Source organism: Hibiscus syriacus, unplaced genomic scaffold, assembly GCF_006381635.1.
Source record: "Hibiscus syriacus cultivar Baekdansim isolate YM2019G1 unplaced genomic scaffold, ASM638163v2 tig00110017_pilon, whole genome shotgun sequence".
NCBI classification, from domain to species: domain Eukaryota; kingdom Viridiplantae; phylum Streptophyta; class Magnoliopsida; order Malvales; family Malvaceae; genus Hibiscus; species Hibiscus syriacus.
In genome coordinates this window covers 77,088-99,521 of record NW_024062565.1, presented here as the reverse complement: position 1 = coordinate 99,521, position 22,434 = coordinate 77,088, and the positions used below count along the sequence as shown (strand labels likewise).

The window sequence follows — 22,434 nt, the reverse complement described above, 5'->3', positions numbered from 1 at the left end:
TGACTTAGTTTAGAAAGTTAGGTCTTACAGATTTCAGCACGTGGGTTAATAGCCTTTGTGATCATTTAAGTTTTGTATGATTTCATTTTGGTCACTAATTATAAATTTTTCTTTTCACATTTTTTGCTTCTAATTTTACTTGGTTTATATTATATTTTAGTCACTACTCTAATTAATATTGTATGCTATGGATTTATTCCATTTTGGTCTCCGTGTTATTACATGTTAGAAAATATTTATTTTCTCTTTAGGTCTCTTTCGTTATATTATGTATTTATTTTAGTCATTGTCTAGGCTTTATTGGTTTATTTGCATGATTAACCCCTGTTTTCCATGTGCACTTCAGATTTAATTCATAGTATAGAACATTGATTTGCACATTTAATCTCTATACCTTCCTACCGTTTTATTTTAGTCCTTATATATTTCTTTATGTATATATATAAATATAGTTTTTATACCTTTTTTATTTATTCCTTTACGAATATATATACACATATTATATCTATTTGCCTGTTAAATAATTTAGACAATAAATATCCGTGTGTATTATTTCATTTACTAATACTAAATATTTTGATATTTATATTATTATTATATATATTTTTTGTTAAAACCTTTTTATGTTATAAAACATCCTTACATTTAATAGTCAATTTCAATATTTTTACTCACATATTTTTCAACAACACTCTATCGTAGAATGGACGTGAAAAACACGACTTGAAGAAGTAGTGCAATTCAACGATATTTGAACGAAAAATGAACTTGAAATAAATTAAGTTCATTTTGTGCAATTTTGTGATTCGAAATAATCAATTAAAGTTAAATAAAAATGATCATACTTTAATTTTTGACTTGAATTACAAATTTCACTACAACGACAACATATAAATGATTATGTACCAATTTTGGACGATGTGGGATTGTTTACCCTTCCCCATGCGTAATATACTCCCGAACCTTTTAAAATGAATCTTTGGTAAAAGCAGACCAATTTTTGTCTTAAAAATATTTTTTTCTTAAAATTGTTTTAAAATATGTTTTTTAGGTATTCGACCTATCTAACCCAAAGGTCGATGACGACTCCAAATTCAAATGAATTTAAATTAAATCTAAATTTCATCAAAATCTCAATTTTCCTCAAAGATTCAAATTAATCAATTTTTTTTCCAAAATAAAGTAATAATAATTTAAAACCAAACTAATACAAACTGAGTTATAAATCCAAATACAATAATAAGGGTCCTATGAATACACATGCCCACTAAAGTTATAGTACAATACTCTGAAGGAGATATTGTAAGTCCTGTTGCGATGATGCTCCATGAATTGCTCAAGCTAATAACATGCGAACAAAAAACATTTGAACGATGAGCTTACAAAGCCCAGTAGTATAATCGCTAATCTAAAGCATCATTATGAGTCTAATAAACATAAGCATGTCAAAAACATGGTACTAAGCAGTAGGTACATGCATGATCTTAATCAAGTACCACCTACTCAATGTTTAAATATTCTATCACTGAAGTAGGAGCCTCGTGCTTCCCTTAATCCTCTTCTAAGGTCCTCACCGTGAGTATACCTCTATTAGGGCTCTACCCACATTGACTGTAACTATTTTGCATTATCTAAATGTGACACTGACTCTGTTGTGAATTATCTAAATGCAACACTGCTATTATCTGGTCTCACATAGCTATCAGACACTATTCAACTGAGGGAACCCAGTGTCACATAACATCGGTACAATTCCCATTCAACTGAAGTATTTGCTCGATCTCACATAGTTATCAAGCTAAGCTTTAAGGATTATATTTTACTGGATTAGTGCAACTATACATGCATAATTAAGGGCCTAAAGCTGCATAACACTGACAATGTCCTACTAGGGCAACTAAGGTAGCATGACTACACTCTAGCATAGCTAGACACACTAAAGTGAGATCACCCTTTCACTAGCTGCTTTCTCGCTCATTCTCTTACCTAAAATGTTATGCAAGGGTTTATTAGTCTCTTACTTATGTTAGTTTATTAAGCGACTCTATTCCAGTTATTCGATACTTAAAGGTGTTTTAGTCATCCTCTATCACTAGAGAAGTCTCTATGTGTTTCATGATTTTACAATGATTATTGTGTTTGTTGTCTAAAACACTAATTAGCTTGATAACTGACTCGGGTTTATTACTGGGCAGCGACACTCTAATCGCTCTTATCGTATTTCTCTTCAAAACCCCTTAAAATGGAATGATAACATATGTTCTCAATTCACTGACATTCTTGAAGCACACGATTTCCGCTATTACTGAATATAAATTACTTATTGTACCGCTTGTCAATACATTCTCTACAACAATCCTCATTCTTAACTATTTGATATGTGCTCGACTAAAGATACTTGGACATATCACGCTTAGTATGGTTACTTCGGTTGTAACCCACTCCTATGAGTGTTTTTAAACATCTTTGGTCATTTATGTCCCTATAGACTAAGTTCCACCATTACAGATCATCCTTAGCTCTTATGAACTTTAAAGAAACAAATTTAACCATCCAAAGTGGGTAGTATCGATACTCTACTTAAAGTATTGATACCCTATGGTCAAGTATCGATATCGTATAAGTATCGGTACCAAAATGACTTCTGTTGCTGAAAATGTGGCCAGTTATGACTGAAGTCATAGGCAAGATAAAAATCGATACCATGTACCCTAAGTATCGATACTGTAGGGGCAATATTGATACTATCAACTGGAAATCCCCAAATTTTGTCCCAATTCATCCAATATTGATATTGTTCACCTAGTATCTCTACTTGAACCTAGAAATATCTTATTTAGGCTAGAAAAACACCCAAAAATCATCCCAAATGTCTTAGTTTGGTTCCTAATCATGTGCTAAAGCTTTTGAAGGTTACTTAGGGCCATAAAGTGGCATAAAAACACATGTTTTACATCTAAAATGTCATTTAATTGTGAAATCAATCATAAACCCTAAAAGGCATAAATATACAAATCTTAGCAATTTTACATGCTTATGAAAGTCTTAACTCTCCAAAGGATTAGAAATACACTACCTTGGTGTTAGAATCCCGAAATGAAGCTCCTTTAACCACCCAACACTCTCCTCTAAGTTGGATGATAAAACTCCACTTTCTCTAGAAAAATAAGAAATCCAAAGCTTGAATCCTTAAAACAATGTTGTTGGGAGAATTATGGACGAAAATGAAGCTTAAAAGAAGTATGAAATGGCTCAAAGGACTTACCCTTAGCTATGCACTTGGAGAGGAAGAGAAGGGAGAAGGGAGAAGGGAGAAGGGAGAAGGGAGAAGGAGAAGGAGAAGGGAGAAGGGAGAAGGGAGAAGGGAGAAGGGAGAAGAGAAGAAGACGAAATGAGATATAATATCTCTCATCTTTTTAAAAATGGTTTAATTACAATTTTGGTCATTCTCATCTTTTTACAATTCAAAAATCCCTTTTTATGGTTAATTGGGCTCAATCCTCATTTAGTTAAGCTAATACTCATCCCAACAACTTCAATTATGAAATCCTCGAAGCCCACATACCTCTCGGGTAAACCTGAAACTACTAGCCCTGAATTTGAAGTATTACTATTGATATTGTTCATCTAGTATCTTTACTTGAACCTAGAAATATCTTATTTAGGCTAGAAAAACACCCAAAAATCATCCCAAATGTCTTAGTTTGGTTTCTAATCATGTGCTAAAGCTTTTGAAGGTTACTTAGGGTCATAAATTGGCATAAAAACACATGTTTTACATCTAAAACGTCATTTAATTGTGAAATCAAGCACAAACCCTAAAAAGAAAAAATACACAAATCTTAGCAATTTTACATGCTTATGAAAGTCTTAACACTCCAAAAATTAGAATACACTACCTTGGTGTTAGAATCCCGAAATGAAGCTCCTTTAACCACCCAACACTCTCCTCTAAGTTGGATGATAAAACTCCACTTTCTCTAGAAAAATAAAAAACCCAAAGCTTGAATCCTTAAAACAATGTTGTTGGGAGAATTATGGACGAAAATGAAGCTTAAAAGAAGTAGGAAATGGCTCAAAGGACTTACCCTTAGCTATGCACTTGGAGAGGAAGAGAAGGAAGAAGAGAAGGGAGAAAAGAAGTGAGAATGAAGAAAGTGAAGAGAAGAAGACGAAATGAGATATAATATCTCTCATTTTTTTAAAATGGGTTAATTACAATTTTGGTCATTCTCATTTTTCTACAATTCAAAAATCCCTTTTTATGGTTAATTGGGCTCAATCCTCATTCAATTAAGCTAATACTCATCCCAACAACTTCAATTATAAAATCCTCGAAGCCCACATACCTCTCGGGTAAACCTGAAACTACTAGCCCTGAATTTGAAGTATTACAAAGATAAAATTATCATTGATGATCGGGATTGTGCATGAAATCCTCATTCAGTTGTGCATGATATTGCTCGTGGTAATACATTTCTGAGCAAAGTTGGCACTTATGATAACCATGTCGATGCGAAGACTAAATCCAAGCTTAGGAAAAATTTGGATTCGGTCGATGTTCATTACTAAAGATTACCCCTTGGAGGGGTATTGTGGAAAAGGTGAAGAACTTGTTCGTTGAAGTGAAGAATTATTTTTTTATTGACTTTGGATGCCACATCGAATTTGAGTTTTTGTCTTGAAACATTTTCACTTTCAGAATTCACGTCACGGTAGAGATTTATTAGAGTTTGACTCGAATTCAAAGAGACATAAATTAATTAATATTTAATTGAGAAAATAAAAATTTAGTTTGATTAAAAGTAGATAACTTTATATACTAAAGGTAAAGGATTAAATATCATGTTTTTATTTCCCCAAAATCTTATTGTGCTTTCTTCCTTCGTATTAGTTAAATTTTTCTTCTCTACCTGTGATTTTTTCATGTTAGATTTATTACATAAATTTTAGTATTATTTATTTTTTGATATTGTTTATCGATAATAGTTTCAATATTATAACGTGCAATGTCATTGTTATGACATGTAAATCTCTTTCCGTGGATAGCATTTTACTTGCTTAATAAACTATTTTCTGATGCCAAGGGCAAAGATATGGTTGAATTTTGAAGCGAAAACCACCGTATGCACGAGAAAGTATTGCATTATATGATACAGGTGTGAAATACTTTTGATTGGTGGTGCACTATTGCTTTGGAAATACATTGTGGATACAGGAGACAACCCACTGTGCTAACTCATGGGCAGCGCGAAAGAGGATGACAATCTGATTAGCTACTTTCACGTGTTTACTTCTTGCACTGCCTGCCTTTTAGTTTAAGAAGGACATCTTCCCATTCGCAAGAGCAACATGCTACAAATTAATATATGCAGGAGAGGTCAGTCAGACAACCTGTTTATTTATTGTTCCTATTGGTACATTTCGAGGCTCCTTGAATAACTTGCATTCAACCGTCTCTCAATCAAAACAACGCATCATTAAATATAAAACCTGAAATTTCAGTCCACCAAGGACCTCCTTTGACTGGCCTATTCGGGTCGGGTTCGGGATCCTTTCTTATCTCGTTGCAAAGTCAAAAATCATGATTAGATGACAGTTAGAACAAACAAGAGCGGCAGCGGCAGATTTTCATAGCTACAGAACATATAGAAAATCAACCGTCCATCTAAAGAAAAGAAAAATGGAAGGGTGTGGTCCAAACCAACAGCTTAGCATGTTACATGTTTGGTCCTCATTAATACAAATCAAAATCCAGGTCCCATTACTGCCTTCCTTTAACACGCTTTTAACAAACAAACAAAAGTAAGATTAAAAAAACTAATCAAACCCTAAATAAGCAAGCATCAACTAAAGCTAATCAAGTAGTATATAAAAAAGAAAACCCCACTCACCGCCTATCTTTCATCACCTTTCAACTTCCAACAAACAAACCCTTTTGTAAAAGCCACCACCATCGATGACGGTGACATGACCCTCCCTCCTCTGCTCATCTATTTGGCTGTGTTTTTTTTGGTGACCACAAGCAAGGCCATAAGTAACTAACTATACTTGGTTCTCTCATGCCTCTGTATGACTGTATCTCACGTCTCACCCTTATCTTCTTATCTACTTTGTTTGGTTTTAGCAGCTAAACAAAATATATGGACACACAAACTGGTAGGCTATTGCCCTTGTTTTTATTTTCCGTACCTATCCTCTAACAATCTCGTGTACCACGGATCCATCATCTCTTTCTGATTTTCCCTGCAAATAAATTGATGTAAATACTAGACTGTAATATATAACCTAAACAAAAAGCACAGCTGATCAAGAACTCAACATGTCATAAACTAAACTTGTATTCCCAAAGCAAAACATTCATAACCTTATCAAACAGAGAATCAATCCATTTTCCTTATTGATTCTATTCCTCGGGCACTTTCTATTTCATGAGAGAATCAAAAGACAAAAGTGAAAGAAAAACAAGTGGCGACTATAAACAGTTGTAGGCTTAGTGGTTATGGTAAATATTATAATGTTCAATCCTCATCAGAAGTTTCGGGGTACTTGTTCAAATCAGGTTTCCGGAAAACTCGAGAAAGGATGGATGATTCCGAAGATGAAGCAGAAGCATGATGAAGCGAAGTTTCCAAAGCGTCGACTTTAGCCCCCACCTCGGTTGCTTTCTTGCGTATGGAAGCGGCGGAGATATCCCGGAGGTCGTCTTCTTGTAAAACGAGGTCAGGGAAGTTGAGCCTAGCGGAAGGGCCACGCAAGTAGAAAACGGCGGTGTCGTAAGCACGAGCAGCGGCTATAGGGGAGGTATAAGAACCGAGCCAAATCCTAGACCTCTTGTTGGGTTCTCTGATTTCAGCAACCCACTTCCCCCACTTCCTCATCCTTATCCCTCTGAATGGTTTCTCTTGCTGCTGTTGCCTACGCAGCTTTCGCTTCTCTCCCTTTGTTGAACTCGAAGTTAAACAACAATCACCCAACTCCATCACACAAAAGATTCCTAAAACTAAATGGAATTATTTTTTCCACTTGTTCTGGAGACTAAAACTTGTAAGCCATAAGAAGAAGAAGAAGAAGAAGGGAACAGATTCTAGCTACGTTTAATCAAAGAATACCCTTTACTTCAAAAGCTATTCTATATTGAATATATACAAGTATGATGTATAATAAATATATATGATAAGAGAGAGAGAGAGAGAGAGAGAGAGAGAGAAGTTTTCCGCTTGGCTGCTAGTCTGTCGACTGGGCACGGCCGCCACGTTAATGGATCTATCTACCTTTACATAAATCCAAATTGGGCCGATATAATCCATCACCTCCAATATTCCTTTTCTCTTTCTAAAAAGCCTACAAATTTTATGTATGATTTCTCGCGGTTATCGGCTTGTAATCGTAGGCATGTGAGCAGCCGACGTGATTATACTCCTAGCAAACTAACCTCCTTGCTTATTTCTATGTTTACCCTTTATTTATTTGTCCTTTTTTTTCCAACTTCAACCATGCTTTTAATTCTTTATTTAACAATCATCCATAACAGGTCGGCATATCATATAAATTAATTTGACCTACTTACAAATTCTTCGCCCGAAAAACCCTACTTAATGGTTAATTTCATATGGTATTCATAAAGCATTTTGTACTCATAGAGAAAGCCACACCTTTATACATAAGTCACCACTCTGTTCCAACTCTCTTAGAGTTCTAAAATCTATCTAAATTATCATTACTCTCAACACTACTATATGAATATGTGCCAACAGTTTTCAGTGATATTTTTAACAGAAATAACTGGATAATTTTGGTTTGTTTTGTTGACAGGATATAATATTGGGTTAGTAATTCGGCAAGCCAAGTGGGATCTAAGTTGAGAAAGAGAAGGGGATGGGGATATGAGTGTGAGTGTGACTTTCCGTCCACGCAATAAAGATCATCGATGGTTTCGGTTTGGGAATCTTTTTGTAGTGGAATTACCAAACTGGTTTAATTACTACGCTTCAAACCATGTCCTTTTTGGGTGTCAAATCTCAATCTTAATCATCCGATTATTGCATTTTTGTTAATTTATCATTTATTTTAAAAAGTTGGTGTCGCTGTAATTATTTTCCATATTTTCTGACTTCTGAGTGCTTAATCCATCATGTGGAAGTGGAACCTCTTCATTGTTTCTTTAAGTTTCAATCACTACAGTAAAAAGATTTGTAGTGGTGGATTTAGCTATTTTTTTACATATAGCTGTGTTTTAGACAAACACTGCTATATCTTAATATATATTGGTTAGCGTCGTTTAAGAAAAAACGTCGTTATTTTATATATATATAACGGTGATTTTAGATAAACACCGCGATATCTTAATATATAGTGGCGTTTTAAAAAAACCGCTAAAAACACGTACTGACGGCTGAAAACTGAACTTTAATAATGATAATTGAAATAATTAAAACAAAAGATAAAATGCTTTTGTACCATGAAGAATTACTATATTATAATTGTCCTTTTAATTATTGTAATTAAAAGATAAATATCGCTATTTAAAATTAATATAAAACTTTTCAGATTTATATATATTTTTTCATAAATTTAGGATAAATATTAGGCAGTGTATGTTCAATGATAACTCTTAAACATTTAATAATGATCGTTTATACCACTAACATATGCGATGTTTAAACTAAATTTGAGACCTCAAAAAGATAACAACAAATTCTTCGACCATTGAGGTCGCTTAGTTCGTGTTTAGATTTATACATTTGAATAAATAGATAAAAAAATGTGAAATTTAATATATAAAACTATATTGTGAAACTTATTATTTCTAGGTAAAATAAAACGAAATGATAGTAAAATCGTTGATTGCATTTTTTAAAACCAAACAATCTCTAAAAGCATTAACAAATAGCTCATTGATGAATATTAACTGTCGTCTTCGTCCTCACTCCATGGATGCTTCAATAGTCGTCCTCCTCACTCCATTGATGCTGCAATTGTCGTTATCCTCACTCCATTTACGCTATAATCATCATCCACTTCAACATCCCACTCATCTTCTCCCTTATCAACTATTAGGGCTTTAAGAAAAAAGTTGTATCTTATTTTTAAATCATTTTTTAATTTAAAATTTAATCATTAAAAAATAATTTAATTTATCCACATCATAACGTTGTTAGATAGTTAACGGCAGAATAACTAAAAAAATTCAATATCTAAAGTACGTGTATAGATGCAAGCAAAACTGGCCAACTATTTAATTAATAAAATACGTGGAAAGAACTTGTATAGTTAAGTTAGTATCATGTGCTTCACCTCACTCGTTTTTGTTTATTCTTTCACCCTTAAACAGAATGCTTTTCATATATGTTTAGCCGTCGACTATTTAAATACCGAACTTTTTCAGCTGCAGTTCAACAGAAACATATCTGATATACTTCCTTTTCCCCCTTATCTTGTCGAGTTCTTTTCTTTTTTTGGACTTGTGGTGGAAGGTTGGTCCACCTTGTTAAAGAGAGAACAAGTCACAATGACCTGAATATTAATGGGCGTAAACAAGAAGATAATGGGTAGTGTGTACTCGAAATGACAAACTAATAGTATGTTTAGGCATGTCCCGGTATTCTATATATTATTCGCCATATTATTCGCCTAATTATTGCCATATTATCACCCTCAAATAGTTGTATTCCTTATTCATCTTCTCCTGTCCAACCAAACTTGAGGCTAAACTAAAGGATTCTTGATATTTCTAGTTTAACTTAAGGTTACTGCACCAACATTTCCATCAGCCAGAAAAAAAAAAGTAATTAAACTACTTCGTTCTGGGTAAAAAACAACGGGTATAGTATTTCAACATAGCAAGGCAACAGAAATTTGATCTAAATAACCTAGAGAATCTCCAATGAAGTGACAACAGATATGTGCTTTGCTTGTTCAAGCCATTAGATAATTTGAAGCTTTCTAAAAACAAAACAAATCAATTAAAATAAAATAAAAAAATTACTCAGCAACCATCCACAGATCAAAGTTCAGGATACACGTACCGAGTTGTTTATGAAACAGGCAATTATTTTAAACCCATGACAGTGTGCAGGAAGGCAGGATTTCATGTTAGGGGTGCAAAATATTTAAACTAATCCCAGATCAAATTATTCGGAGAAAATGTGAGGCTATTCCCACTTTGCAACCACATCGAGCAAATTCCACAATTCTCTTATTCAAACAAGCAGCAAAGTTGCAAATACCGAGACCGAAAACAACCCACCATCCTCACTCCTAGTCTCCTACTAGGCACCAAGATTTTATTCATAACCTCCCAATTTTGCATCACAATCCAAGGCACCCACAAATCAGCATTTGTCACCAAATCCCTACAACAACAGTCCCCAAATCCACCTTACTTGCTCTCCTCATCATATCCACAAAGGACTTATCATCCAAAACCAACTAATCAATCCCTCTAGTCATATAATACAGACATGTTAATCGCTTGTCCGAACTTTAGTTTCCATGCAGTGGTTTGTTACAGACATCAATGTAGGATTTTATGTTAAGGGATGATCTTATAAAATTTTAGGGTGAAAATATATTATCAACATAAAATACAAAGACAGAGACTTTCTTCTGTTTATCAGTTTCATTTAAACCCTTATCCTCTTCACAGTGTAATCAAATTTTAAGCCCTGATTCAAATTCAATCATGCAATGCATACATTTTAAACATGGGAGAAAAAATAGATGACATTTAGTGTTCTGGTTCCATTATGGCATAGCAAGTAGAGAAAATCATAGGTAACAAAAGCATATTTGACAACCGACCTCAGCTACTCAACTAGAATTTCACATGTCCTTGTAGGAGCTTTAAACAAAATGTGGTCAAGTAGCTAAATGACATGTAACAGTTCCACCATTTCTGTTGACCAAGCATATGACTAGAGAGTCTGCGGATATTTCCGGGCTTGCTGTTGAACTCTTTTCTGGTATTCATTTGAGTTCTGTATTGGCCAAGATTGCATATCGGTACAAGGAAAATAAAACCATATAACAGACTATTAACATCAATAGAAATTATTAAAGGGTAATGCTAGTTACCTGTACATAAAGCTGACATACATCTTGATTTGCAGGGGAGCTTGGATTGGGTTGATCAAGAAAATCTTGAATGCCCACTAGGATTTGCTTTACCGTAATGGATGGTCTCCACCCCTTGGAGAGAAACAGGGTTTACTTTGGCAAAATAATATGAATTTACATCAAAGGTTGGTCTAAAAAGTACTTACCGCGTTCAGGATAGACAGACACACATTTCCTGAAGCATAAACATTAGGGTGGAAGAAACCATTTGGAAACTTGCATGTAGGTGGTCTGCTAGGGTAGTCCTCGCAGAAGATAAGAGTAAGAGGATAGTAGCCACCTTCCCAGTCAGTCTGAAAATCGGAAAAGAACATTACAGATGGAAAAACATTAATAAACTTATGCTATCTTGTATCTTCCCAGTTATGCTATCTTCTCGTATATAAGCATATTAAAGAAACTATAGCATATAAGTGCATAACATTTTTATACTTTTAGGCGACTACGTAAATTCTCATTGAATAAAATATTTTCTTAGTTAAGATGAAGCCGTCAGTATCTGAAACTAAGCATTGTCAAGCCTTCCAGTGCTAGATGTACATCAAATGAACAAAGTGATTAGTATTAGAGCAAAACTAGAAAGGTCAAATTTGTTTGTAATTAAGACGAAACAAGGCAGAAACTATTTAGACACGACTTTACAGCTTCTACTCAAATTAAATATCTCAACATAGTGATTAACTAATAAACAGCCATAGAGATCCCAGACTTACAAACATAGAACAAAACGTCAAAACCCAACAAAAGAAAATTTTCAAAGGTCCAAGCTTTGATTAAAAAAAGGATACTTTGCCGGTGTAAAGAAGTAAAGACTGACCCCTATTTTGCCGGGGATAATGCAATGCCAAACCATCAAATTAACAGACCCGTCTGGCTTTATCTCAGGCTTAGCCACAAAACCCTTCAAATCAGCAACGAAAAGTAAAAAAAATAAAAAATATATATATAAACACTATAAGGGGAGAGAATGTTGTTACATGGGGATGATTTTTGCGCCAGGTTTTTCGTTCCTCCGCAAGACGACTACGTGCGATGCCACCCGACATAGCGTTTCCGAAAGAGTTTATAAGAAGGATCTCTCTGTCTTGCCTAGCAAGCTTTCTCTGTCGAATGCAGAGATTTGAGTTGAGTTTGGTCTTTTTAAAGCCGACTGCGAACGTTTCTCTTATAAACGTGACTCTTTCTCTTCCCTTTTTTTCTTCTTATTTTTATCATGAAAACTATCTATGTTCAAAATCCATAAAAGATACTCGTGTGTGATTTTGATACCCAAGCCCATTACACTGGAAATCAAAGCCCATACGATATGCAACGAAATGGATGGCCTCGATTCGGCTTCACGAAATACATGTTGTCTCTTTCTACTAGGGATGGCAAACGGGTATAGTTTCGTAGATTCCGCACCGCATCCTCTTCAATTAAAGCGGGGATGGGTATAACTTTAGCGGGTAGTGGGCGAGTGTGGATTTATAAAGTGGTACCCGTCGTGGGTGGTGAGCGGGTAATGGGTTTGAGACATTACTCGCCTCGCATCTGCCTGCCCCTCATCCGCTCGCCCCGCATCCGCCCGCCCAACTAAATATATATTAAATTTTGGACCATAATGAATTTAGGTGTAATTTTAGAGACTAATTTATAAATTTTAATATTGTATAATATATAACATATAATTTAACCAAATATTAAGGATATTTAGTCTTTAATCTGGTCTTTAATTAGGGAAATATTCAGCTCTTTGATTAAACCCATAATCTCACTAACCACGTCACTTTCCATGTTCTTTAGCCCATGCTACTCATGCAAACACAAATTAGTCGTACTATAAGCATTAACATCAAAAGCAGCATTTTCCATGTTCTTTAGCCCCTTAAAACTCATATTAAGCGCACTATAAGCATTAACATCGAAAGTAACTCAACAATCCAGCTCTGCGACTACATGCTCCCTACAATCTGTCTCCATAATATTCGTAGAGCCACTCCTCTGACAAATTGAAGCATGTGTTGCTACCCCATCACGAACTGTCTGGGAACCAACTCTAATATCCCATTAGTTTGTTGTCTGGCGAGTCTAGATGGGCATGTCGCTAGTAGATAGTAGGTGTGGGGATGGATTTGAAAATGTACCCGCGTGGGCGGGTGTGGATTTAAAAATTTGTACCCATCATAAGTGGTAGATTGAAAAATATTAGGTGGGTATGGAGATGGGGGAGGGGGTATCCGCACCCGACCCGCCCGTTTGCCATCCCTACTTTCTACAAGATGGAGCCTGTTGGGATTATCTGCGGCTGGTGATTTTGGAAGATGAACGATGTAGAGGTGAACTGAGGGGTCAGCAGATTCCATGCAGAATGCCAAACTAAATTCTGTCTAATCAATTAATTAGATCACAAAGCTGATAAATTAAGATGACAAATATCATAATTATCTCATTTTGTTTATGAGATACTACAAACACATATGATTAAAATAAATTAGAAAAAAATCAAAACTCAAAATTAATGTTGAAGAAAAAAAAAGCAAGAATTTGTAAATTATAGTCGCGGTTTGAAAATTTTAAAAATAAAAAACATAAATTTAAAATGAAAAAAAAACGATAATTAATTTTTTAATTTTTATAAAATACGGCAACTAAATTTTAACAAATTAAAGTAGAAAGATAAAATTTTCGCAAAATAAAAATGACGAATTTCATAAACGGACCCGTAGAAAAGACAAGAAAGAAATATTGAATGGCCCTCACCCTGTCTGCTTTGTTATGACTGTTGGCAGAGGCAACCATGACTGCATTTGATTGTGGTTTATGACAAATGGAGACTTTGAACTTACCCCACAATCTAATTTCAGAAATTGAAGGCAGGCATGCGCATGATGAAGGCCTAGGACCCTGCACATGTTTCTGTCCCATTTGGGGGGAGAAAAAAGCTTTTAATTTCATCATCAAAGGGTTTTACAACAAGAGAGCACAACACATTTTAACATTAGTTTTGGCGTTTCATTGTACAAGACGAAATTATGATGGGGTGGACAAGAAAAAAAATGGAAACACACAAAATTAGATTTGGTTATTGGCTTTCTGGTTGACATTAGTGTATTCACTGTAATAATTATGCTCTCAAGAATCATAACTTTCCTATGAAACCTTGATCATGTTAAAACTGTACTTGAAATTAATATATTAAAAGAAACCGAGTGTACTGATTAGCGAAACAGAGTCATTAGGTTAATGACTTTGTTAATGATTCTTATTTATAAAGGGGAGAGATTGAAAGAGTTTGCTTGTGAGAATCATAGAATGAAAGGGGACAAAAAGATGGGTGTTTAGTGATGTAAAGGAGGTGGGAGCATGTTATGTAAAGCTTCACATGGTTTTTTGACAGAAAAGTGTCCATGAGCAGGGTAACTCTCCAAATTCATTGAAACATGCACGTTGCTGATGACTTGAACGGTTCATTATCTCCAATGTCTGTGCCAGCTCAGAAACAGATGAAATATAGCCCAGGTATTGTTAACGGTCCAGCCAGAGAATCAGCAGCATTCCGGAATCTAACACGAAATCCGAAAGGTAACTTCATTCTCCAACTTGAATCATAGTGCGGCAATCTGCTTTCATGCTTACCTAAGGAAAGTTGGATTTGCTGCTAATGCAGACAGTAACGCTTGGGCAGTTACCAATAAAAAAGTTGGTAGCTATAGGACATGCTGGCAACGCCAAACTGTGGAGGTGGAAAAGAAGCCATCACCAATGGCTCCTACAATTCAAATGGAAATGGCAGAAGCCATGGCGACTTTCAGAATGGATCAGACACAGTGATGAAACACTAATAAGGGCAAGGCCTCGTTCTCAAGCTCTGACACATAGAGTCTGATATTCGATGGTCACCATATTACTTTGGCCAAAGTAATCTTAGGTTTTATGCATATTCCTAACTGAGGTGCAGGGTGAAGCCTAGAAAAGAGTAGGTAAAATTTTCTATCTTGAATTTTTCATGTTGGTATAACCTCCAATCATATGCTATTCATGCCCATGTCACAATTTCTTCTAGTTATCGTGATTTCTATGCCATTGAGGACATATTACTTCTTCTTGACTAAAAACATGGCAGCATTTCTGATTTGCAAATCTCAACTTGAGAAAATGAGTTTTGACTGTACTAAAAGAACAATTTACAAAATAAATTGATGAACTAAGTACATGAACTCAAATTTATCTGCTAGGGTAGCCAACTCAAACAAAATGTCCTAGGGAGACTAATAGCTTAAGAGAACCATGGTCTGCTTGATTGAACATAATTCACTTAGAAAAACCTTACTTTCCATGTACCAATGTGCCTGAGCCTTATCTTTTTTCTTGGTGCAGTGTATTGGAACTGGCTGTTGGAACCTGCATGAGCCGTGTTGGTTTAGTTGATTTTTTTAGAATATCAATAGTGTAGGTTTGTATAATCTTCCAATTTTTTTCTGTGATTACTACATCCGCGGCATCTTGTAAAGAAGTGTTTATGCTTCCAATAGCGTGCCAAATACGTTGAAGACATTAGCATGAGATGGTTTCAATGGCAATAAAAATAAGTATAATGGTAGAAATTTGTATGAAAGCTGCAGTCTAATAGTCTTTTCCTTTTTCAGATTTTCATTTTTTTTTACCTAAATTTGTAATTTCTTGGTTCATAAACTTCAGCATGTGTGCAAACTTACTATTAGTTTTGTTAAAAGAATGAAAGTCTGTAGCATTTTCAATTGTTATATTAGCAAAGTTTTATAAGTCTCTCCCTGGAAACCGGTTTGATATGATGCCTCGGAAGGCTTGTATCTACTAAATTTCTAATATAACGTCTGAAATGAAGGGCCAAAGGTAGGAAAGAGCAGCAATTGCATTTTGTTATCACGCGGTATAAAATATGTTGGTTTTACTTTCATTTATTGCATACTATAGTCCTACAATTACATGCTAGTAACATCATAACTTAATTAACACATCCAGAAAGTGGGTCCAAATCACCATCCTCCATTAATACAGCTTCTTTAATCTCCTGTAACATCTTCAGAACTTGCCACATCGTGGGCCTTTGTTCGGGAGAGCTCAAACTACAAGCAATGGCCACTTCTAGAAGCATCCCCAGCCTTTCATCATCCCCTACGTCGTCTTCCCTGCAGGACCTAAGCCAAGGCATCATCTCATCCGGAAACAGAAACGGATGCTGGGAAGGAGGTTTCCCTGTCAGAAGCTCTAACAACAGAACCCCGTATGCAAAAACATCAGATTTTGATGTTGCCTGCTGATTTGAATTGCGAGTTTCCGGAGGTTTACATGCAGTGGAATCAGGATCTTCGTCCGGTGAGGAAGTGACCAGGGCTGCCAGGCAGTAGTCGGAAAGACAGGCCTCAAAGTCGGGACCAAGAAGGACGTTAGAGGACTTGAGATTGCCATGGACAAGCCTCCATGCCTGGTGGATGTAGGAGAGGCCTTGTGCAACGTCCTCAGCTATTTTCAAGCACGACGTCCAGTGGAGTGGCTTTTCCCTTGTTGATTTCGATCCTGCACATGTTACAGTGCTTCAGTTTAGGTCAGTCCATTGGGGTGGGGATGTGTTTAATTATTAAATTAATTGATACCAAAATCACATCAATTACCCATGAATGCGCAGCAGCAAGATTCTCGTTCATAAAAAAATATAGATACCTCTCAAATTAAACTGACCAAAGTATTGTCCCTATGCTACTACAAGGCCAAGGCATGTGATTAGGAGAATTGGTAATTGAGATTAAAACACGTGTGCCATTCCCTGATTGGGTTGCCGCCCGAGTGGAAGCGATGCTTATCTCCGAAACATGCAAATCATTCAAACAATTGAAGAAAAAAGAAAGCATGAAGTTATTACCATGAATGAGGGAGAAGAGACTGCCATTGGGCTGAAAATCATATATAAGAAGCCTCTCTTGTTTGGCCTGGAAATACGCCCTGAGAGGAACCAAATTGGGATGCCTTAAGCCGCCAACTGATTCCAAGTGTTGCTCGAACGTTTCCTTGGTTGTGGCTGCTAATTTACCAGCATCCAGCCTCTTAACCGTCACCACCAGACGATTATCAAGCACTGCCTTGTACGTCGACCCCATGGTGCCCTTCCCCAGTAACTCAGCTGACGCTCTCATCAGTTGGTCCAACGAATACAACTGCGCCTCACCCGCACAGAATATCAAGTTCCCACTCTTGGCTACTTGCATTCCTTGCACTCTCTTCACTTTCTCCTCTAGCTCATTTTCTTGCTCCATTTGAATCACGGCCGCAGCTTGTGCTGCAGCCGCCTCGTCATCTGATTCAACCGTAACCGTTGATTGCTTTTTATCCGTCGGCTTCCATACTGCCATTACAAAGCAAACAAGGGAACCAATAAGAACAAAGACCCCAGTAGAGAACCCTATAATAACCGCGGTTTTCCGCTCCTTTGAACTTGACTGAGGCTGAGCCAACTCCACTCCATGCTCTTCTGCACTTTGACCAAGAGCCACCATAGGCGGCGGCGGCTCAACTGCATATGTGGGACCAAAAAAGTGGGGCCTTGGATGACATTCTTTGTGAACAATCTTTCCACAAAGACCAGGATTCCACGAAAAACAAGAGAACTGGAACCGTAACAACGTTGGGGTCACAGGAATCGGACCAGTAAGATTGTTCCCTGAAATGTTAAAGGTTTTAAGGGAAGACTGGTTCAATGGAGGAATTGTTCCGTTAAGCCGGTTCAGGTCCAACCTTAGGTAGTACAATGGGTCTAGAGAAGCTAACGAGGTTGGTATGGGGCCAGTGAGATTATTGTAGGACAAATCAAGGGTTCTTATTCTGTGAAGGGAAAGAAGAGAAAGAGGGAAAGAGCCATTGAAGGAGTTATGATCAAGGAAGAGGGTTTTGAGGTTGAGGAGGCCTGAAAGATCAGGAATGGGACCTGTGAGGGAGTTGTTTTGGAGACTCAAAACCCGGAGCTGGGCGAGTTGGGACAATGTGTTGGGAGCAAAAACGCCACCAAGATCTAGATCTTCTAAAATGAGACGTACCACTTTCTGCTGGTAACATGTGACTCCTTGCCAATCACAAAACCCAAAGCTTGCATTTTCAGAGAACCCGAGATGGTTTCTCATATCTGCTTTAGACTGAAAACCCAAAAGAGCAGCAGCCTCAGGTGATGACCTTAGCTTTGCAGCTTCTGCATAAACAACTACACTACATAATACTAACAACAACCCTTGAACAAGGGCTTGTCTTTTCTTCTTCAGCATTTCTTTTTAGCTCTCTATCGCCACTCTCTGACCTTTTTCTCACAATGTCTTTTCCATATGTAATAGGCTTGGTTGAGTACTCCGTCCCATTCTCCTGAACCGGATAGGGCAAATTGTTTGGGAGAGATAGAGAAGAGTACTCTAGATGGCAATAGGAGCAAGCAGTACGTGACAAAAGTATGTAGTAGCTAGGGGAGCAGCTGTCGACTGCAAGCTCAGAATCACGTGAATGCAAGAAAAAAAAGGGATGTAATATGGGCAAAAAATAGGGGATTTTTTTTTTCACAGGATGACACCATTTCCGAAATTATTTAAAGAACCGATTACATTAAAATCATTATAATTTCTTTTGAAACAAACTTATTATAACTGATGGAAATGAATATAGAGTACGCCAACACCATAACGTAACCTCTTGTGGAAGAAAGGTACCATTCGTACCTTTTTAGGGAGTTTCAAGCTTTCTCAAATCGGTGTTACCCTAATTATTATCAAGGCCTTCTAATAAAAAGTGGACAGGTACGTACAACCCAAATCTTGGTTTAGATAAACAAAAAATAATAATCTACGGGATGACCACTAAACTATTGTTCATTTTTATTTTGATCATCGATGTTTTAATTTAATTAATTATTTGAATATTTCAATCAAGTCGTTCTTTAACTTTTAATTGATGAAATAACGCGATAATTAAAAAAATTAGTATAATTATTTATTTGATCATTAATATTTATACATTCTATTAATTTAATCATAATTTTAATTCAATTTAATATATTTAATCTCTGGATATGACATATGTCACCACGTGCTTAGGATTATTTTTAACTAATTAATTAATTTTTCTAATTATGGTGGCACCTGTCACAACATGAGTGAGTAGAAAATAAGTTAAAAGAGTAAAGGACTCCCAAGTGAATTTGAACCCAGGTTGTGAGAAGCAAAATCAACGCCCATGACCACTGGGCTAAACACTCTACTTAATATAATTTTGAAACATTTTTTACTAAACTTAATAATTAATTACTTTAAAAAGATTTTTTTAAAATTCATTTTAAATATTCATGACCACTTAATTATTTTTAATGAAAATTAAATAAAATATTTTTAAATTAATGAATTATCGGGTTCAAACACTTCATTTTAATAAAAATTGAAATTATTTGGTTTACTAATTATATGTATATATATTAAACTATAAAAATAAAAGAATAAATCTAGTTTAAAAATAAAAATAATAATAATCTTATTTTTATTAAAAAAAATCAAATTGATAACAATAATTATATAATGTTTGAACTTTAATCAAATGTTTGATTTACTTGGTGGATAATTTAAGTATAATTTAATTCATTTTTGTAGAAAGTGTTTTAAAATATTACAAAGTAAGGTGCTTGGCCAGTGATCTTAGACGCTTGTAATGCTTCCTTTAGTTTGGGTTCAAATTCCCCTAAGAGTGTCAAACTGTTTAGTCTCCTTTTCTCTTCTCTAACTATTTTCTACTCAATCACATGCTGACACATGTCACTATCTAATTAAGAAATTAAATAGATTAAATTGAAATAAATTATGACTAAATTAATAGAATGTATAAATATTGAGGACCAAATGTATGGAGGGAGATAAAGAGATTGAGTTTTGGAATATTTTCAGTGATGCATTTTCATTGATTTATATACAAAGTTCAGCTTAACAAATCTGCTGGAAAATTGATATGTTACAACCAAAAAGTAACAACCTTGTACATGAAAACATATTACAACAAATATAAAATTTTAAACAAAAGAATCCTTATAAAACATAAACACTAATGTATTCTTATCAAGCCCCCGCAAGATGGACAGAGGTAGAGTCAGTCTAATCTTGTTGGTAACTTGGTGATGAGATAGCGACTTACGAAGAAAATCAGCAAGTTGATCAGACGATGAGACATGGGAGACGCGAAAAAAAATACCATTTTGCACTTATTCCTTGATAAAATGATAGTCCAAGGCAACATGATTCATGAGAGAGTGAAAGACGTGATTAATACAAAGAGTTGTTGCACCAACATTATCACATTAGACCACTGGCTGAGTTGGAATATGAACGCCAAGTTCATTGAGGGGTGAACAAATCCATCATAATTCGGCGGTAGTGGCTGCAACAGAGCGATACTCAGCTTCAGTAGAGGAACGAGCAACAGTTCTTTATTTCTTGAAACTTCAGGAAATAAGATTGTGACCGAGATATACAATATAAGCACTTGTGGAAGTGAAATTATCCTTGTTGCTAGCCCAATCAGAATTCGAGAACGCATAAAGGGTAAGAGATGAGGAACGAGGAAGTGTGATGTCATGATCCAAGTTGCCACAGAGATAGCGAAGTAAATGTTTGGTGGCAGTCCAATGTTCCGCGTTGGTTTATGCATGAACTGAGACAGTTTGTGGACTGTGTAAGCGATGTCTGGGCGAGTGAAGGAAATATACTGAAGACTCCCAATAGTGGTATTATACTCAGTGGGATCAGACAACAGAGTAACAGAATGCAAGGTGAGAGGTGGAGTTGTTGCAAGAGGGGTGGAAATTGGTTTGGCATTTAGTATATTAGTCTTCTGAAGGAGATCAACAATATATTTTCGCTGACTGAGAAACAAGCCGTCAGCATGAGACAAAACTTCAACACCCAGAAAGTAGTGTCAGTCACAAAGGTCCTTTAGAGAGAAATGTATAGAGAGTTGTTGAAGAAAATTATGTACAACATGATTTGTGTTACCAGTGACAATAATGTCATCAACAAAGACAAGAAAATAATAATAATTCTATGAGTGTTGAGTATGAATAGTAAAGTGTCAGTTGTAGAGTTATGAAAGCCAGAGACGAGGAGAAATTGACGTAATTCATGATACCATGCATGAGGAGCTTGTTTGAGTATGTAGATGGCTTTGCGAAGCTTGCATACATGATAAGGATGATCATGGTCAACGAATCCTAGAGGTTGAGCCATATACACGTCTTCAATAAGTGTACCTTGAAGGAATGCATTGTTAATATCCAATTAGCGAAGGGACCATCCTTGATTTACCGCAAGACTGAGAATCAGACATATAATGGTTGGTTTGACGACTAGACTAAATGTTTCATTGTAATCCACCCCAGGACACTGATGAAAACCTTGAACTACTAGATGCACTTTGCACCTTTCAACAGATCAATCTGGTAAATATTTGGTGCGAAAAATCCATTTACATCCAACTAGATTTTGAGTAAGAAGAAATGGAAAAAGTTCCCATGTGCCATTATGAATGAGAACATCAAATTCTTTAGACATAGCCTTTCTCCACTTGGGATCTTTTAAAGCTTGAGTAATAGTGGTAGGTTCAAAAGTGGGATGGTGAAGTTTGGTATTGAGGTTGTGTTTCTAGACTGGTATGATGACTTGTTCAGGTGTAGGTGTAGATGTGGGAGGTACAGTGGCAGCTTGTAATGTTAGAATGATGGTTTGTTTATTTGGAAAGGCAGATGTGAAAGGGACAGTGTTGAGTTGTAGCATTGGTATGTTGGCTTGCTCATATGGATGGGTAGACGTAGGAGGTATAGTAGGTGAGGGGGATTGAGAATGTGATGGAGATGGAGACACAGTTAAAGTAACAGGTAAAGCCATATACACCATTTTAAGTTGGTGGAGAAGGTGACACGAGGGAGATTGTGATGAAAAGCAGCAAAGGGATACACGGATTCCATAAATGGACATGACGGGATGTGTACAAGCGGTTGATGGACGTGTCTAGACATAGATAAGCACTTTGAGTGGAGAAATACCTAAAGAAGAGATAAGGCATTGAATGGGGTTGAAGTTTGTGAGATGTGTAAGGATGAAGCCAAGGATAGTATAAACAACCAAAACAATGAAGTTTATTGTAATTAGGGATAGTTCCAAATAGTTTGAGGAATGGAGATTCATTGTTGAATGTAGGTGTAGAAAGAATATTTATGAGGTAAACATTTGTTTTAACTACAAAAGACCAATAAGAAAGAGACATAAAAAAAGAAGCAAAAGAGCAGTT

The 22,434-nt window shown here is 35.9% G+C and overlaps 3 protein-coding genes and 1 long non-coding RNA gene across 6 annotated transcripts in view; 1 reads left to right on the top strand and 3 right to left on the bottom strand.

Moving 5' to 3' along the window:
* LOC120212820 (SUMO-conjugating enzyme SCE1-like) overlaps positions 1 to 12,198 on the bottom strand; it is a 19,027-nt gene extending 6,829 nt beyond the window's left edge. Inside the window, exons 1-5 of one of the 2 annotated variants that reach the window (XM_039211006.1) lie at positions 12,096 to 12,198; positions 11,936 to 12,019; positions 11,265 to 11,411; positions 11,077 to 11,190; positions 10,878 to 10,979 (exon numbers count right to left, since the gene is read on the bottom strand). In XM_039211006.1, the coding sequence (XP_039066937.1) occupies positions 10,917 to 10,979; positions 11,077 to 11,190; positions 11,265 to 11,411; positions 11,936 to 12,019; positions 12,096 to 12,164 (477 nt within the window). In that variant the 5' untranslated portion in view covers positions 12,165 to 12,198 and the 3' untranslated portion in view covers positions 10,878 to 10,916. Of the gene's footprint in view, positions 1 to 10,806; positions 10,980 to 11,076; positions 11,191 to 11,264; positions 11,412 to 11,935; positions 12,020 to 12,095 lie in introns of those variants that run through there. The other variant, XM_039211005.1, reaches the window with a different exon arrangement.
* LOC120212821 (ethylene-responsive transcription factor RAP2-1-like) lies at positions 6,007 to 7,162 on the bottom strand. The gene has a single exon (XM_039211007.1). It carries the CDS (start codon positions 6,981 to 6,983, stop codon positions 6,522 to 6,524), a length of 462 nt encoding a protein of 153 aa, XP_039066938.1. The 5' UTR covers positions 6,984 to 7,162; the 3' UTR covers positions 6,007 to 6,521.
* Positions 9,398 to 18,435, bottom strand: LOC120212817 (probable inactive receptor kinase At5g67200). 2 transcript variants are annotated; one of them, XM_039211000.1, is made up of 4 exons: positions 17,000 to 18,435; positions 16,085 to 16,656; positions 13,137 to 13,139; positions 9,398 to 9,410 (listed from the first exon to the last, which is right to left on the bottom strand). In XM_039211000.1, exons 1-2 carry the CDS (start codon positions 18,387 to 18,389, stop codon positions 16,085 to 16,087), a joined length of 1,962 nt encoding a protein of 653 aa, XP_039066931.1. In that variant the 5' UTR covers positions 18,390 to 18,435; the 3' UTR covers positions 9,398 to 9,410; positions 13,137 to 13,139. The 2 variants fall into 2 exon arrangements, with proteins under 2 accessions (XP_039066931.1, XP_039066930.1); XM_039210999.1 differs by lacking the exons at positions 9,398 to 9,410; positions 13,137 to 13,139 and having other exon boundaries at positions 16,018 to 16,656.
* Positions 14,778 to 22,434, top strand: LOC120212824. Its single transcript, XR_005524742.1, has 3 exons — positions 14,778 to 15,059; positions 21,815 to 21,820; positions 22,422 to 22,434. It is a non-coding gene; the product is annotated as an uncharacterized LOC120212824 (long non-coding RNA).

Coding starts and splice junctions, on each gene's coding strand:
- LOC120212821 (XM_039211007.1), bottom strand. CDS start 6,983: ATGGAGTTGGGTGATTGTTGTTTAACTTCGAGTTCAACAAAGGGAGAG.
- LOC120212817 (XM_039211000.1), bottom strand. CDS start 18,389: ATGCTGAAGAAGAAAAGACAAGCCCTTGTTCAAGGGTTGTTGTTAGTA. Junction 16,657..16,999: donor TCTCTTCTCCCTCATTCATG/GTAATAACTTCA, acceptor TAACATGTGCAG/GATCGAAATCAACAAGGGAA.